The 14,956-nt window shown below is 54.7% G+C and overlaps 11 protein-coding genes across 11 annotated transcripts; 4 read left to right on the top strand and 7 right to left on the bottom strand.

The window, feature by feature from the left end:
* Window positions 1-391, bottom strand: L969DRAFT_496245 (uncharacterized protein; the record flags this gene model as incomplete). Its single annotated transcript, XM_014711982.1, has 2 exons — window positions 245-391; window positions 1-174 (listed from the first exon to the last, which is right to left on the bottom strand). Coding segments are annotated over exons 1-2 (233 nt in total), but the record flags the coding sequence as incomplete, so codon positions are not given.
* Window positions 392-619: 228 nt separating this feature from the next.
* Window positions 620-1,070, bottom strand: L969DRAFT_35318 (uncharacterized protein; the record flags this gene model as incomplete). Its single annotated transcript, XM_014711733.1, has 4 exons — window positions 620-708; window positions 755-796; window positions 885-934; window positions 991-1,070. Coding segments are annotated over 4 exons (261 nt in total), but the record flags the coding sequence as incomplete, so codon positions are not given.
* A 516-nt stretch (window positions 1,071-1,586) lies between these two features.
* L969DRAFT_88238 (uncharacterized protein) lies at window positions 1,587-3,257 on the top strand. Its single transcript, XM_014711983.1, has 8 exons — window positions 1,587-1,713; window positions 1,763-1,834; window positions 1,881-1,957; window positions 2,004-2,255; window positions 2,305-2,406; window positions 2,457-2,588; window positions 2,637-3,136; window positions 3,185-3,257. Exons 1-7 carry the CDS (start codon window positions 1,617-1,619, stop codon window positions 2,889-2,891), a joined length of 987 nt encoding a protein of 328 aa, XP_014567469.1. The 5' UTR covers window positions 1,587-1,616; the 3' UTR covers window positions 2,892-3,136; window positions 3,185-3,257.
* Window positions 2,924-3,793, bottom strand: L969DRAFT_95052 (uncharacterized protein; the record flags this gene model as incomplete). The annotated part of the gene is made up of 4 exons (XM_014711984.1): window positions 2,924-3,136; window positions 3,185-3,321; window positions 3,374-3,515; window positions 3,569-3,793. 4 exons carry the CDS (start codon window positions 3,791-3,793, stop codon window positions 2,924-2,926), a joined length of 717 nt encoding a protein of 238 aa, XP_014567470.1.
* A 107-nt stretch (window positions 3,794-3,900) lies between these two features.
* L969DRAFT_88240 (uncharacterized protein) lies at window positions 3,901-5,607 on the top strand. Its single transcript, XM_014711985.1, has 8 exons — window positions 3,901-4,061; window positions 4,118-4,513; window positions 4,569-4,666; window positions 4,714-5,032; window positions 5,090-5,173; window positions 5,232-5,373; window positions 5,425-5,530; window positions 5,584-5,607. Exons 1-6 carry the CDS (start codon window positions 3,960-3,962, stop codon window positions 5,265-5,267), a joined length of 1,035 nt encoding a protein of 344 aa, XP_014567471.1. The 5' UTR covers window positions 3,901-3,959; the 3' UTR covers window positions 5,268-5,373; window positions 5,425-5,530; window positions 5,584-5,607.
* On the bottom strand, window positions 5,318-5,807 carry L969DRAFT_75678 (uncharacterized protein; the record flags this gene model as incomplete). The annotated part of the gene is made up of 3 exons (XM_014711986.1): window positions 5,584-5,807; window positions 5,423-5,530; window positions 5,318-5,371 (listed from the first exon to the last, which is right to left on the bottom strand). Exons 1-3 carry the CDS (start codon window positions 5,707-5,709, stop codon window positions 5,318-5,320), a joined length of 288 nt encoding a protein of 95 aa, XP_014567472.1. The 5' UTR covers window positions 5,710-5,807.
* On the top strand, window positions 5,800-6,739 carry L969DRAFT_95055 (uncharacterized protein; the record flags this gene model as incomplete). Its single annotated transcript, XM_014711987.1, has 8 exons — window positions 5,800-5,865; window positions 5,924-5,942; window positions 6,072-6,124; window positions 6,186-6,234; window positions 6,291-6,357; window positions 6,416-6,482; window positions 6,545-6,645; window positions 6,700-6,739. The coding sequence occupies 8 exons, from the start codon at window positions 5,800-5,802 to the stop codon at window positions 6,737-6,739; spliced, it is 462 nt and encodes a 153-aa protein (XP_014567473.1).
* An 84-nt stretch (window positions 6,740-6,823) lies between these two features.
* On the bottom strand, window positions 6,824-8,038 carry L969DRAFT_49651 (uncharacterized protein; the record flags this gene model as incomplete). The annotated part of the gene is made up of 2 exons (XM_014711988.1): window positions 6,824-7,429; window positions 7,478-8,038. The coding sequence occupies 2 exons, from the start codon at window positions 8,036-8,038 to the stop codon at window positions 6,824-6,826; spliced, it is 1,167 nt and encodes a 388-aa protein (XP_014567474.1).
* A 101-nt stretch (window positions 8,039-8,139) lies between these two features.
* L969DRAFT_88243 (uncharacterized protein) lies at window positions 8,140-10,830 on the top strand. The gene is made up of 5 exons (XM_014711989.1): window positions 8,140-9,413; window positions 9,472-9,489; window positions 9,536-9,788; window positions 9,837-9,893; window positions 9,943-10,830. Exons 1-5 carry the CDS (start codon window positions 8,200-8,202, stop codon window positions 10,705-10,707), a joined length of 2,307 nt encoding a protein of 768 aa, XP_014567475.1. The 5' UTR covers window positions 8,140-8,199; the 3' UTR covers window positions 10,708-10,830.
* Window positions 10,656-12,611, bottom strand: L969DRAFT_103884 (uncharacterized protein; the record flags this gene model as incomplete). Its single annotated transcript, XM_014711990.1, has 12 exons — window positions 10,656-10,914; window positions 10,963-11,061; window positions 11,112-11,134; window positions 11,188-11,342; window positions 11,394-11,417; window positions 11,469-11,525; window positions 11,579-11,837; window positions 11,907-11,970; window positions 12,018-12,072; window positions 12,126-12,220; window positions 12,266-12,371; window positions 12,417-12,611. The coding sequence occupies 12 exons, from the start codon at window positions 12,609-12,611 to the stop codon at window positions 10,838-10,840; spliced, it is 1,209 nt and encodes a 402-aa protein (XP_014567476.1). The 3' UTR covers window positions 10,656-10,837.
* Window positions 12,612-12,759: 148 nt separating this feature from the next.
* Window positions 12,760-14,947, bottom strand: L969DRAFT_624813 (uncharacterized protein; the record flags this gene model as incomplete). The annotated part of the gene is made up of 11 exons (XM_014711991.1): window positions 14,617-14,947; window positions 14,458-14,572; window positions 14,163-14,279; window positions 14,084-14,111; window positions 13,872-13,955; window positions 13,772-13,817; window positions 13,310-13,457; window positions 13,140-13,257; window positions 12,991-13,085; window positions 12,878-12,932; window positions 12,760-12,827 (listed from the first exon to the last, which is right to left on the bottom strand). The coding sequence occupies exons 1-11, from the start codon at window positions 14,751-14,753 to the stop codon at window positions 12,760-12,762; spliced, it is 1,011 nt and encodes a 336-aa protein (XP_014567477.1). The 5' UTR covers window positions 14,754-14,947.
* Between the last annotated feature and the right edge of the window lie 9 nt (window positions 14,948-14,956).

Below are 14,956 nucleotides of genomic sequence, written 5' to 3' on the forward strand. Positions count from 1 at the left end.
CAAGCTTGCCGCTGCCTCTGACGGTGCCCTTCCCAGCAGCTTTGCCATGTGTGAGGCCTGTAGATATGCCTGAAGTGCCTATCATCGGCGAACATTGTACGGCCGCTCCAGCGATCCTTTGCCAGCAGCGGGGTGCAATACTTCGTCTTCGTCGGCAGCTTCATTCTGTGCTGGCTGTTTTGTATCGCCGATCTGACCCGTCAACCTAACTGGATTCTTTTCTCACAGCATGCCGATGACAAACCAGTCGCGTTCGATGGGCAGATCGAGATGGCCGGCACGGCCGGGCGCTTCACGCGCCATCAAGTAGATCCGCCGTAGGAGGAGTAGAACCGGTCTTGGAGACGCTCCTCGAGCTCTGCATGGGCGAGTATGCGGTCCAGGCTCAATCTGCTGGTAATCTGAATCGTCTGGAATCGCCTGGACGCTGCGTATGAGGTATGGAACACGGCTCGAGATCTGTGAAAATTACCGATTCGTCATCGCGCAGACGTGCTGATACAGGCGAGCATGCCTAAGACGGCAGACGGTCTGTGTGCGTGACACGCCACGTGCTTGCATGAGGCTGCTCGTCTGCCTGAGGTATACGCGGAAGCCTCCTCGCAGCTGATTCGCCAGATGACGTCGGACGAGGCGCACTGCCTCGGATTTCCTGATGCTGTGAATGAGCATGCGCCTTTATAGATGCAGCCAAGAACGAGGACGCGGCTGGGTTGAGCATACTGCAGGAGGAAGAGCACGGCAAGCGACGCACGCTTGTCACGTCGCTCCGTGAGATTACGAGGCTTACGCTCGGCTGCGAGCGCCCGTGCAAGCTTTGAAGACCGGCTCTGGGCTGTCCGCGGCAAGGCAATATCAGTGTGATGAGCTGCTGGCGCCGTCACTGTTCTTGGCGCGTAGGTCAAGGCATGCTGAGATGGTGCTTTGTATTTCTCTGCATTCTGCATGGTTCAGCTTGTCCTGTTGCCAGACTCATCGAAAGCTGCTCACTCGGCGATGCTACGACCACAAGCTCTTCGTCCGATTCTTCGACGGTCATGCAGCTTGGTCGAATCGTTGCTCGCAACAGCCTCGTCACTAGACACAGGTCACGATCGTCACGAGTCTCATTTCGCTTGCCGGCAGGCTCTTGCAGCAGCAGTCAGCTCGCAATCTGAGGCAGATACGCGTTTTGCGGCTGACAGAGCCAGACACGCACGGGCAAAGATATCTGCTTTAGACGATTGTTTTGAGATCAGCCGTTTTCAGTTGATCAGTCAGAGTCAGCGGAATGTGACACAGCAGTCGGCGAGGCGCTCGCATCAGGATTCTCTCCGTCGTAAGTATGAAGAAGCTGCTGCGCATAATCGACATTGTCAGTCGTAGAAAGGGTGGGGGCCAAGCTATGTAGAGTCATGCGAAGATATCTGCCTGCATCTGCATTGTACTGATCAGAAAAAGATTGGCAAGGGGGTCGCTGGCCGCTAGTTTGACTAGCAATCGCGCTTTGCTATTTTATTACCTGACAACAATGACGTGTCAGTCTATATGGCAATCGACACGTGTCAGCAATAAATGCCGGCAGTGCGCGTCGTTTTTGGTTTTGGGACCACAAAGCAACGTTGCTTGAGCGATCTATGCGCCCAAGTGCGAGTCTCAAGCGACTCGTCTCCTTCTTCGGCAGCGACCACTTCTCTTGCCGTACCTTTGAGCATCTCTGGCGAGCACGCAACGGCGAGTAAACGATTCTGCAACGAGGCAGCCAGCTCACTCAGATTCATAGAGCTTGGCGTCAGTCTACACTGTGTTGGTCCGCCTGCGCATCTTCCGAGAGGCAACATCGAGCCTGTAGCAAGTGTGTTAGATTCACAATGCAGTTGATCTGCTCAATGTTTGTGCAGCGCCCTTGGAACAGCTGGCACAAGCCCGAGAGCTGCAGTATGAAAGCGTTCGTGCATCAGATTTGCCCAGCTGGAAGGTTCGCAATGGCAGAGTCATTCCGAGTACAACTGATAGTAGACCAGCCTCCATATGAACGCCAAGTGGACGATGTCCTCGTCACAGCATCTTACGGCGGCATGATACCTCGCGGACTGCTCGATCGATACGCCGAGCATCACTGTTTGAACGTACACCCCTCGCTCTTGCCCGTCTGGAGAGGATCTGCACCTATAGAGCGGGCCATTGCGACCGGCAAGCTCGACACCGGTGTCACTGTACAGACACTCAGTCCGGACGCGTTCGATCGTGGCTTGATTCTAGCTTCTGAAGCACATGTGAGTGACCTGCCGCGCGGAGCATTGGCCAAGCTGATATCCGGAACAGACACTCGAAGACGGTGCGATGTATGCAGTCGCGCGAGATCAGCTTGCAAACATCGGTGGAGACTTACTTGTGCGCGTGCTGCAGCAGCTTTTTGCAGGCAAGGTGGGTCACGATGCGTCGCAAGCTGCTTGAACATACTCATCGTAATGTAGCTTACGTCGCGAGAGCAAGACAATCATAAAGCTACGATTGCGCGCAAGCTCAGACATCAGGACTCACGTATCGACTTTGCGTCACACTCTGCATCTCAAATCATGCAGCATCATCGTGCTTTCTCGCATAGAGTCAGTTGATACCTCTTGAACTGTTCAATATGCTGACGAGCGCATTAGCATCCGATATGGACGACTTATCTCGATCGGAACCTGGTGCTGCTGAAGCTGGACGTTGACGCCAATGGACACGTCGGTTCTCCGGGTTCAGCTAGATGGGACGACGGACGTCAATCGGTCCGGATAGAGACGATCCAGGGCGACTTGCTCGTTTCTGAACTTCAGCTGACAGGCGGCAAGCCTCAAGGTGCTCGATCGTGGTGGCGCGGTCACGCGATCAGCAGAGGACACAAGAGTCTCATTTTTGGCACATAGCAGTACAACAACAGATCACTCGACGGGCGATTCTAGACATCATCCTCGGATTCTGCCTCGCCAGAAGAAAGCTCTTCGGATTTGGCACGCTTCGTCCTCACTCCTGCGTCTTCGCCGATGACGAGGCAAGGGGAGCTAGTCGCAGGCCAAGCCACTTTGCACTTTGGACAGATGTGCTGTCTACCTGTTCCTCGTGTGACGCAGAACTTGTGTAGCCGCGTGGGACAGCTAGCACATTGGTAGCCCTAGCAAATGCATCAGCTTGTTGCATAAGTGGGACTCGATCCACCCACGATGGTGACAGGAGAGAGGCAGGAAGCACACTGCCAGTCTTGCGTCTCTGCTTCGTAGCCTTCGAAGAACTTGCCCAGCTCGACCAGTGTACGCGTTGAGAGGCAGTAGTTGCCTTTCGGACTCTTCTCGAGCCAACCTGGCCAGACCTCATTTGCTACTGTTCAACATGGACCTGTCGCGGGACGAACCCTTTGCGATGTAGATGGACAGCGTCTTTTGCGCTTGCGTCTTTGTGATCTGAGGTTGGATGGATTTGTCATTCGACGCGCGTAACGCTTCTGCATGATCGATGCAATAACGCAGACTTGGCTCGCCGAGTATCTTGCCAATCTGATTCTCGCTCAGCGGAGTCTAGGAGAGTCGCAAAGCGTGAGGAGGCATACGAGTACTTTGAGGTAGCTCAGTTCTGCGTGATTCATGTCGCTCGAAGCAGCGCTGGCTTTGTCTTCCATCGTGTTCACAAAGACATAGCAAGCTTTGCCCGTCCTCTGTTCGATCGTATGCCGGATCTCGAAGCCCAATTCGCTCAATGTCGCGTTGATGGTCGTGAGCGCATCTGCGAGTTCGCTCGTCTCGACTTGTGCAATCTCGCACGACCGCTTGAGCATTCTGTAGGCTAGTTCTTCTGAGAAGATTCTGCGGGACATGGCGCTCCGTACGAAGAGATGATGCTGCGTCTCCATGCTGAGCTCCGTCGAGCTATCGATCGGTGACTTGTCGCGAGCAAGAGGAAGAGCGCGATTTTCTCGAGACATAGCGGCACACCACTGGAAGATGTACGGCGGAGGTAGGTCAGGTCAGGGAGGAGATCTGCGCAATGCAGCCCTGGCAGGAAAGACGAATGTCATCTTCATTGGCAACTTGCCCTACGATGCCGTTCGTTCATCCGACTGTGACGGCCCTTGCTCCTTGCTAATGACGCGAGAGAGCAGACCGAGCAACAGCTTGCCGAGCACTTTAGCAGCGCAGGACCCGTCGTGGGCGCCCGGCTCGTCTTCGATCACGATACAGGTAAAGCCAAAGGGTTCGGCTTCGTGGAGTTCTACGACGCCAACGTCGCTACTTCTGCCGTACGCAACCTCAACGGCGAACAGTTCCTCGGTCGTGCGCTCAGAGTAGACCATGCCGAGCCAAAGGAAGGCAGTGCTCCCCGTACGAATCCGATCAGACAGGCCAATAATGCTCCTCCGGCGATGGCAAGGGCAATGGCTGTAGGTGCACCCCCGGGCGTCAACCTCGCTCCCGGTGCCTCGGCGGTCGATTCGATCAGCGAGACGCTAGCGACCTTGCCGCCCAATGAGCTGCTCGATATCATGTCACAGATGAAGGTGAGCGGACTCTCGACAGACCGTCAGCTCGGCTTAGCGATACACTATCTTGCAGTCACTCGTTACGACCTCGCCCGACCAAGCCAAAGCGCTCCTGGCCGGCAATCCTCAACTGACCTATGCGCTCTTCCAAGCCATGCTCATGATGAACATGTCAGCCCACTCGCTCTGCATCTCGCTCTCGCTCACACGGTCTGCAGCGTGGATCCCATCGTGCTACAGAGAATGCTAGCGCCCGCAGCAGGCCAAGCTCCACCTCAATCAGTACAACAGCAGCCCCAGCTTCCTCCGCAGCAACCCATGTTCAGCCAAGCCTTACCGCAACGGCCATACGGACAAGCGCCCGTAACCGGTCTGCCGCCTAATCCTGCCCAGTACGCCCAACCGCCACAACAACAGCGAGGACCGCCTATGCCGCCTCAGCCGCAGTATCATAACCCGCCTCCGATGCAGAGACCACCCATGCAGCAACAACAACCGCCACAGCAAGCACCAGCACCACTGATCGATGAAAGACAGGCGCGTTTCGTCTGTCAGCATCGCAAAGTAGTGTGCTGACTGAGGCCAAAATCGCAGAGGATGCTGCAGCAGGTCCTGTCGATGCCTCAAGAACAAGTCGACGCTCTTCCAGAGGGACAGCGAGTGGCCATCATGCAGATCGTAAGCGCTCGTGCAGCAGTACAACAAGGAGCCCGAGCTGATATGAGAGCTCGTCCAGCGCGAGAGTGCGAGGCTGGCAGCGCAAGGCAGATGAACTGTGTACACTGTTGTGACAGTGTGATACAACAACTATTACAGATCCGGTCAATCTATCGCTACACCTTTTGCTCGTAGCTCGTTCTTCGCTTGTGATACTTCCTGTGCGCACCAATGTCAGTTTGAGCCCACGGGAGACCAAAGCGCGCGCACCTCGAGTAATTCGGTGTAGGCCTCCTCGCAATCGCCAAAAGTGAGCACGCCGTAGCCTAGTTCACCCAGGCAATATGATCCTAGCGTGACCAATGCCCACCACGGCAGCTGTTCCCTCAGACATAAGCTCGGCGTCGTCGCACTGATCGCATCGGACGGACCACAGGCACGAGCTCGTCTGAAGCCGATTCTGACACGAGGGGTAGATGAAGTATACCCAATGCTAGGCAAATGTAGATGAGTGTCGCTATGCCGCCATAGAGCAACACACTCGTCTGCCGCGTCATGATGACGGCCGACAAAAAGCAAGGACGCGATCTGATGAAGACGATCGCGACGCTCGTCGTCTCTCGGGTTGGCTCGCGTGAGTGAGCGAGATGTCGGGGATCTGCAAGGGCAGGCTCACAGAGGAACGCAAACAATGGCGCAAAGATCATCCCTACGTACGTGCATCCATTCGAAGCGTCCAGCATGCGTCGAGCTGATTCGGTCGAATTGCAGGGCTTTTGGGCTAGACCGAGTCAGTATCCCATCTGTACACCAGGTTTAGCGAGCCATGCTGATGTCAAAATGGCTATCTGACAGCCAAGAAAGGTGCGCATGCTTCGGTCGACGCCTGCGAGGCATCTTGATGTGTTTGCTCGCTCAGGAGACGGACTCGACCTCATGGAGTGGGAAGCGGGCATCCCAGGCAAGGAAAACGTTCGCACCGGTGCTTCTTAGCGCAGTTTGATCGTGCGCTGAGGCGTTTGGCAATGGACAGACACCCTGGCAGGATGGAACATACAAAGTCGTCATGCAATTCCCTGAAGGCACGTCACTCCTTTCGTGTGAGTTTACCGAGCTCACGACTCGGCGTGGCATCCAGACTACCCTAGCAAGCCACCCAAATGCAAATTCGTCCCGCCACTTTTCCATCCTAATGTCTATCCGAGGTCAGCACACTGTGCATCTGCTCAGAGAAGTGCTTACACGCCTTGTGGCAATGGACAGTGGCACGATCTGCTTGAGCATTCTCAGCGAAGACAAGGGCTGGAAGCCTTCCATCACGGTCAAGCAGGCAGGCGGAACGTGCTCATCCGATGCGTGATCATCTGATCTTTCGGCCGTCGCGTCTTGCAGATATTACTGGGCATCCAGGATCTGCTCGACACGCCCAACCCGGACGATCCTGCGCAAGCAGATGCTTACTACCTCTTCAAGAAGGACAAAGCAGCCTACGAGTATGTATTCCCGCACTGTGGCAATTGTGTGTGAGAGCTGAGAAGCGCCAACAGGAAACGCATCAAGCAGCAAGCGCGAGAGAATCCAGTATGAGAGTAGAGAGCGCGCTGAAGAATCTACAGTTGTACGATCATACTTGTCCAGCCCATGTGTTGCAACAAGCATCTCCATGCATTCTCAAGATTGCCGGTCTAGCTTCGGCACATCAACGCGATCGCCAAAGTACTCTGCAGCTCTGTCGCCATGCCACTTTTGCAGGCTACTGAACCGTGCTACGATGTTTTCTCGCTTGCTCGCTTGGCTCGACTTTGAGACGGTCTGGAGCGTATGCAACATAGCAAACAGCGTGGCATCTACTTCAGTCGCATCTTGGGTTGAGAGCAGCCACTTTGATGCGCCAAGAGTGGAGACCTGCTCGTCAAGTGTCGCTAACAGCGTCAGGGCTTGCTGCTCGATGGCTTCTAGGTCAATACGCGTATCTGCCGGACCCACACCCGTACTTTGCCCGATCTGCCTGATGATGGTGTCCAGTTTGAAAGGTAAGTACCACTTTGCTCCATTGGCAGCGGCATCCGTTTCGACCTCTTTCTCGTCTTTGCCCGCTTCGCCATGAAGGACGCGCGCTTGTAAGCGTTGAATCTCTGCAATGGCTTCCGATTTGTGGGACGAAGCAAGCATTCGGTGGAGCATTCTCGTTAGCGTGGGCGAGGAAGGGTGCGCACGAGGGTGGTAGAGCGGAGTTGTGTAGGTCGTGAAGATGGGCGTCAAATAGAGTTGCGTCATCTGCGTGTCCACTCAGCTCTGTCGTGCTACGTCAGCAGGTATGCGTACGATGTACAGCCGAAGCGATGTGTCTATTTGGGGCAGGAGGTCGTTGAGCTTGCTGCGTTGCTCGTCTGTCAGACCATCGTCGGGCTTGGTGTCCTGCTTCTCCTGAGCTTTCTCTTGCTCTGCTCTCTTGCGCTCGAGCTCAGCGAGTACCGCCGACTCCGTCTGCTTCGGCGCTTTCTTTTTCTGCTTCGGCACATCGCCGCGTTGCTCATGGATCCAATCGGGGATCAGTGCCGGCGGTAGCAATTGACCATCCGGCAAATGCAAGCAGGGTAATTGACCGCCTAGACCCGCTTCTGGGTCTTGCCAGTATCGCCATACGACGCTCGATCGCTCAGACAGACTGAACCGAAGCCGGGCTTGCCATTTGAGACATTCTACGTCGAAGGACTCCTCCGCGCCGCCCCGGCCTGGACCGAGTAGCCACAGCGTCGGTGCAGAGGGCGCTGGCGGTAGCGCTGAGCTGATGGGACCTTGTGCAGGGTATAGCCAGATGGGAAACCGATCGGACAACGCACGCAGGGCCTTTGATAGCCTGTCATCGCCTGACTTGCGACTCATTGCTGTCGCTCGAGATCTCGAGACGTTCTCGCACTGATGGCGCGCGGCAACACGTGGCAAGTCGCGAATTTCGAATTTCGAGAATTGTTCTTATCGCTCACACGGTGGTCAGCGGGCTCAACAGTATCGACGATTCATCGCCTCCTGCGCCTCTTCACACCATGGAGTCTGCACTCAACGAGCTCAAAGCAAAGGCAGCCGCCTATGTCAACGGTCAGGACACGATCGCTGCGCCGAGCGAACACAAATTGCCCGCTGCACAAATCGATGGAGCGCACGCTGCCAATGGCACCAATGGTCATGCTAAAGGATCTGCGCACGGCACGAACGGCAAGACAAATGGTCATACAGTCGCAACTGCGCATCCTCTCGATCAACTCTCGACAGACGAACTCACGAGCATTGGCGACAAAGTCAGAGAGCATCTCATGCAATCACTAGGCATCAAAGCGTACCGCTTCATTTCCAACACCCTCGTCGATCCTCCCAAGAAGGATGTACTGAAGTATCTGGGCATTGCGACCAATCCAGAGGAGCTGGGCAAGGTCGAGCCCGATCAAGCTGTCAAACTCGCACGAAGAGCCAAGGTCATTATTCTTGACGCGCTGACCGGCAGTGCCTACACGATCCTCGTTACCATCGACCGAGCCAACGTCACCATCGACAAGGTTGATAAACTCGCAAAGGGCGTCCAGCCATCGATCTGTCCCGAGGAGCTCTTGGCTTGTGAAGATATCATCAAAGCCGACCCTCAAGTCTGCAAACTCGCCAGAGAACTCGGTCTCGAGCCCGAACAGCTCGCAGCAGACGGATGGTCTATCGGCATGGACGATCGCTTTGGCTCGGGCAGACGCATCCAGCAAGCGCTGATGTACGCCCGTCTTCAGCCGGACGACAACCTCTACGCTCATCCACTCGACTTTGTGCCCGTCGTCGATGTCATTGCGGGCAAGGTCATCCACATCGATTTCCCCGCCACTAAGAAACCTGGCGAGAAGCTCTCTCGAGGTAGCTCTGCGCCCCATGACATCAATGCGGACCAGCTTGCAGAGTCTGGCAGGGAGCGTGTTCCCGTACCTCGGCAGCCTTACGAATACTTGCCAGACCTGCTTGCAGAGCACGATCCGACCTTCAAGCTTCGTACCGATCTCAAGCTCTTACATATCACTCAGCCCGAAGGCGCTTCCTTCACGCTCGACGGTCATCATCTCAAATGGTCTACGTGGGACCTGCACGTCGGCTTCAATGCTCGCGAAGGACTCTATCTCAATATGATCCAGTACGATGATCATGGTGTCAAGAGGCCCATCATCGCTCGTCTGAGCAACAGCGAGCTCGTCGTGCCTTACGCTTCCGAAGCCTTCCCTCATTCGCGGTGGGTCTCATCGTCACGATCAGCCAAGCAAGCTGACCGTCTCGGATGGTCTTCACAGCAAATTTGCGTTGGACATGTACGTCTTCAGATCTGCCTGGTGTCTGTGCTCACAGACATTGTAGAGGCGAGTATCTCATCGGCACACTTACGAATTCCCTCGAGCTGGGCTGCGACTGCTTGGGCGAGATCGCATATCTCGACGGCTTGCTCACGTCTCACGATGGCTCGGCTATGAAGATCAAGAACGCTATATGCATCCATGAAGAGGACGGAGGCGTGCTCTGGAAGCACACGGATTACAGGCAAGACGGCAAGACACATGCCGTCCGTTCGCGCAAGCTCGTCATCTCTTCCTTTGCGACTGTCGCCAACTATGTGCGCCTCTCTCATCAGCTTTTTGCGCGTGCTGACCCCAGGTGGTAGGAATACGGCTTCTTTTACGAATTTCATCTCGATGGCACGATCAAAGTCGAAGTCAAGGTCTGCTCTGCTAATACTCAGATCAATGCGAGCTGACAGCGCCGTACAGCTGACGGGTATTCTGAATACCTGGTCATTGGCAGAAGGCGAGGATGCAGGTCTGACAGGCACCCAAGTCGCGCCTCGCGTCGTCGGTCAGCATCATCAGCACTTGTTCTCCCTCCGCATCGAACCCATGCTCGACGGCGTCAACAACACTGTCGTCGAAACCAATGTCGTTTCTGCGGAAGGGGAAGTTGGCTCAGCAGAGAATTATGCCGGAAACCGCTTCGAGGCTCGCAAGACGGTGCTCAAGACGGCCAAGGCAGCTATAAGAGACCCCGATCCTGCTACGAGCCGCTACTGGTCCATCGTACAACCGTCCGAGAAACACTACTCGTCCGGTCACTCGCCCGCGTACAAGATCATGGCGCCTTACCAGCCGCCTCTGTACTGCAAACCTGGCTCGTGGGTCGCTCGACGTGCTCCTTTTGCAAAGCACGGTCTCTGGGTTGTTCCTACTAGTACAACGGCAGCAACTTCCATCTACCCGGCCGGCGAGCACGTTCCGCAATCTTGCCAAGACGGTGGCGAGCTCGAAGACTCCGTTCAGGTCTGGGCAGATCGCGACGAGAATATTGAGAATACAGACATTGCTCTCTATCTCACCTTCGGCACGACGCATATCCCTCGTCCGGAAGATTTCCCCGTCATGCCCACTGAGCATCTCTCGGTGACGCTCAAACCTGTCGGCTTCTTCAAGCAAAACCCTGCTCTGGATGTGCCCGCCGTTCGCGACTCAAAGAGCAAGCTGGCTCATTGCAATGGCTGCTAGCTCATTTGATAGGACACAGTCTTCCCCTGTTCGGCTAGACTTTAATGTGACTTGTAGGGTTAGATTTGCATTCAATGATCTGCTTGAGGGTCATGAGTGATGGCCAGGAAGACGGAATCATGTCCACCCGCTAAGAATCTTGATGGCTTCCAGGGTCCCGCACTGCCGCGAGAACATCTAGGGGCTTCGGCGACGTCCAAATGAGATCTTTCGCGGTCATCAGCGATGTCTGTCAATCTTCGAGTCGAGACATACCCCGTGGCAGCCAGTCCTCTTGGCAAAGCGCTCGTCCGATCTTGTAAGCATTACCGCATCGCACATTGACACTTGCCGTTGGTTCCTCATCAAAGTAGACTGTACGACGTGTCAGATACTGCTATACGCGCTTGCAAGCGATGACAGACATTCTCGGATACCGAAAGTGAAGCTGCATCTTCCTTATGAGAACGACGTCTGTGAGAATTGAAGGAACGGACGTACTCGACCTGATAAGTTACTTGACAGCATTCATAGAATAGGATGTCGGCAGTAGGCGGCTGATCGCGCGGTTGACCAGGTCCCCATAGCGCAGGTCGTGTCTGTTGCATGATCGTGATCCGGACAAGATCCCCACGCCTGCCTTGCCACGCGACAGGCTACCAAAGGTACTTAGTGCGTGCCGCCTTCTATAAGGCTGATCTGCGTACTTGGATCTGGGGATCACCGTCGCTCTGTCTCGTTTGCATCAGGATATGTGACCATCTTTTTCGTGTGTGACCTACGAATTCGACCGAGACCGCACCATTCTCTGGCTTGATGACAGTGAATTTCCAGAATGCCTGCGTGAGGCTACATAAGCAACATAAAGCATTCTTGAGTTGTCCTTGCAAACCATAGGCTCCCAGACGATGAGGCGATGGCCGGCATGACTAGCGTCTGCTTTGAAGCCGGCGAAGAGTTCGTAAGTGATCGGCTCGAAAGGATCACGTCGAAGCAAGGCCAATGCAGGCGTTGTTGTGACGTTCAACGGCAGAGCCTGAACAGTCGCGAGAGCAAGCAAGCTGAGAAGGCCGCTGAGCATGTCAGTCTGTGGGTCAGGTACGATGAAAAGAGAGGATTTGACGAGAAGACGATGACAGTGCAGGAACGTGCTATTAGTAGCGCGCTTCGCTGAGGCATGTCTGGACGAGTCTGCATCGTTGTCAAGTATACAACGCTACCCCGACTGTGCCAAGGGATTGGTGACGGTGATGTTCGATTCCAGAGCGAAACAAGTGATGACCACTGCGTGCGGATGAAAAGCTGCAAGGGGAAAGCGTGCGCTGACTGACTTGATGATCCAAAGATCGCGCAAGAGCCGCCCAAGCCTCCCGAACATACCATCTTCTGTAGTGAGGGAAATTCAGCTTATAGGCAGTCGACTCGGTTGCACAAAGTACATGGATCTTTGGAGCCGGTTGCTCGATCTCATAGTGCCACTTTTCGTAGCTGAGCAGGCCGAAGCGTTCGAACGCAGTCGCGCAGCAAGGTCGAACTGAAGTCATTAGTCAAGCTCATGCTTCTGCGCTGGACGGCATACGCATCCAATCGTCGAGGTGCATAGGTGTAGTCACTTTGAACCTGGCTTGGCCTGAATCGCTCTGGGCCTTTCCGATGTAGAAGCCATTCCTAGCGCCCGTTTTGCGCTGCTGATACTTAGGTCAAGCTGATGTTACCCAGCCACAACGGACCACTTCGAAGGTTTTGGTGACCGGGTTCGCGTAGACAGTCACATCACCCTTGAGGGTAATAGCTTGACTACCGCCGAGTCCGCCGAAACTACACATCGCCGAGCCCGAGTATTGAATACGATACGCGAGCAGATCTTGCTGTGCATAGCTCGTCATGAGCATCAGGCATATGGCCAGCAAAGCCGATGCAAGCATCGTGTCACGTAAGCAGCAAGCTTGCAAGGGCAAAACCGTCAACGCGATCGAGAGCTGAGCCCCTGTCGTGTCGCTCCTGGTCGCCATCGCACTCCTTGTCGTCGATTATCCACGCATACCGAAGGCATTGCATTCCATGCAACTTGCGCTAATGCGAGTTGTCGAATGGGTTGATGATAGCTATATGAGACTGCAGCGCGTAGCAGCTGATGACGGCTGTTTGCTTCGTCAGCATCGCTGGGAACGAAACAGTGATCGAGACTTGCAGACTGTATCAAAGACCTCGCAGAAGGGACCCGCTTGATTTGTGCAGATCATTTGCTGGGTGGAAGCCGTTACAGTCAGAGGAATTTGCGGCTTGTATCAATCCGAGACGTACATAGACTTTGGGCGGCGGAAAGGCAATTTCGTAATGCCAACGGTCGAGACTGAGCTCTCCACTACGTTCGTAGTTACTGCCGCAGCACGGATGCCCTGTAAATTTAGCGAACTGTTCAGGCATCGCGTCTTTGATGGTTGATGGCTCACATAGCCATTCCTCGAGGTATAGAGGTACCCAAGCAGAGAATTCGACCCGCACACCGTGATGGCGCGTTTTGTCGTCAATCTCTTTTGTAGCAAAGCCATTCTTAGGCTTGGTGGCGTGCTGCAGAGGACTTTGAGCCATGTCGAACCAGCGACGATGATGAGAGGCTTGCCACTTCGAACTTTCTTGTCATCGGGTTACCATACACTGTCATGTCGCCCTTCATCGAGACTGCGCGCGTGCCATCTGTTCCGCCTACTTTGCAAACCGCTGTTCCGTTGTAGATGAGGCGATATGCCACAACTCCTTCCTGTGCCCGACTGAGCAGGCCAAACCCCAATAAAGCCGAGACCGTTAGAAAGAGCTTTGCACCTAGCAGCATCTCATATAGCGTTATGCGGCGCCTTCAAGACAAGCTACAGAGAGGGAGGGCAGGAAAGGAGGGCGTTGGAAAGAGATTGCGGCAACTACCTCCTCGATGGCCTTTCGGTTGCCGCGTCGCGCGCCAAGCTTGCTTGCTTGCCAAGCCGTCAAAACATTGCACGTCTGACTGAGCGACTCATAATGCAGGGCTCTTTCATGCTCCGAAATTGTCATTACATGTCAGTACGACAGTGCTGATGCCAGCTATCACCTTGACAGCCAGACCTCCAGATTGGCCGTCGATAGCACTTCTGACGCTACAAACAAGTGTTGAGCGTGCTGCTCGCGGCCGCAATATGAGACAAACTGACGTCCTGAGTAGCTACCTTGGCAGTCTGCGCCTTCGAGTGCATACTGCGGCCCGCATTTGAAGCTGACGGATATCTCGCGGCCGTCTGATCAGATGTGTAGGCATGAGTCTCTTGCGAAGCACACAGAGGCGGAAGTTGCGCACCTGGCGATATATATGCTGAGAGCACGAAGTAAGCTCAAGATCTGGAGACTGCTGAGCGGCAGGGCTTACGTTCGGTACGGGACACGCGAAACGTGATCTGCACATGGATCCGTGTTAGTTCCGTATTTCTGCTGGACATGAGACCAACATCTGCAGTCCCGACGCAGCACAAGTTGAAGTGTGAGTGGGGCGGACGCACGCGCACTTTAAGATTGATGAGCGTTCGGTATTGACCGCGGACCCAGCTCGTATATGGCCTGCTTTCCTGAACATGACATGCCCTCAGCAATTGGACGGGCAGATGAAGATTGACTTGCCGCTGCCTGCAAGACTGCGTCAGTGAGCTGGCAGTCTAGCTTTTGATACTACTCACTGCGATCTCAGAGTTCACGACCTGCAAGCTGTCATCGGCTTTGTTGGTAAGCAGCATGGAGAGGACTCACAAAGTCGACAACATAATTTGAAGACTTGCCGTTCCTTATTGTGAAAATGCAGGGAGTATTGGGTTTCGAGACCGCGACCGGGAATTGTCCCTTCCAAGTCCCGGAAGAGGTGAAGCTGCACGGATGAGGCGAGCTCGTCGTCAAGACAGCCGGGCGTACCTAAATTCCACCATATAGCTGACATCTCCGGGCGATTCCAAGATACTAGCGAGATCGGTGTCGCTGGTGGAAGTAGCAAGAGTCACGTAGAGCAGAAAGGCTGCACAAAGCAAGGAAAGCAACTTGTCCGTTGCCATGCGTGCGCGGGCTTGCCGATGGGAGGACTTGACACCATTTGCCGTCGCAAGACCCTTTCTGGTTGCCGCTGCGGGCTGTTTGATTTCTTTGCGTCGGTATCATTATTCGGAGCTTGCCAGCAAGCCGAGCTTAATTCGAGAGTGTCTATGCAGCATCGATTGAGAATTTTTGCGGGTGATTCTCGTATGAATTTGGCCTGATG

The sequence above is a fragment of the Mixia osmundae genome (assembly GCF_000708205.1).
Source record: "Mixia osmundae IAM 14324 unplaced genomic scaffold scaffold_6, whole genome shotgun sequence".
In the NCBI taxonomy this organism is placed as follows: Eukaryota; Fungi; Basidiomycota; class Mixiomycetes; order Mixiales; family Mixiaceae; genus Mixia; species Mixia osmundae.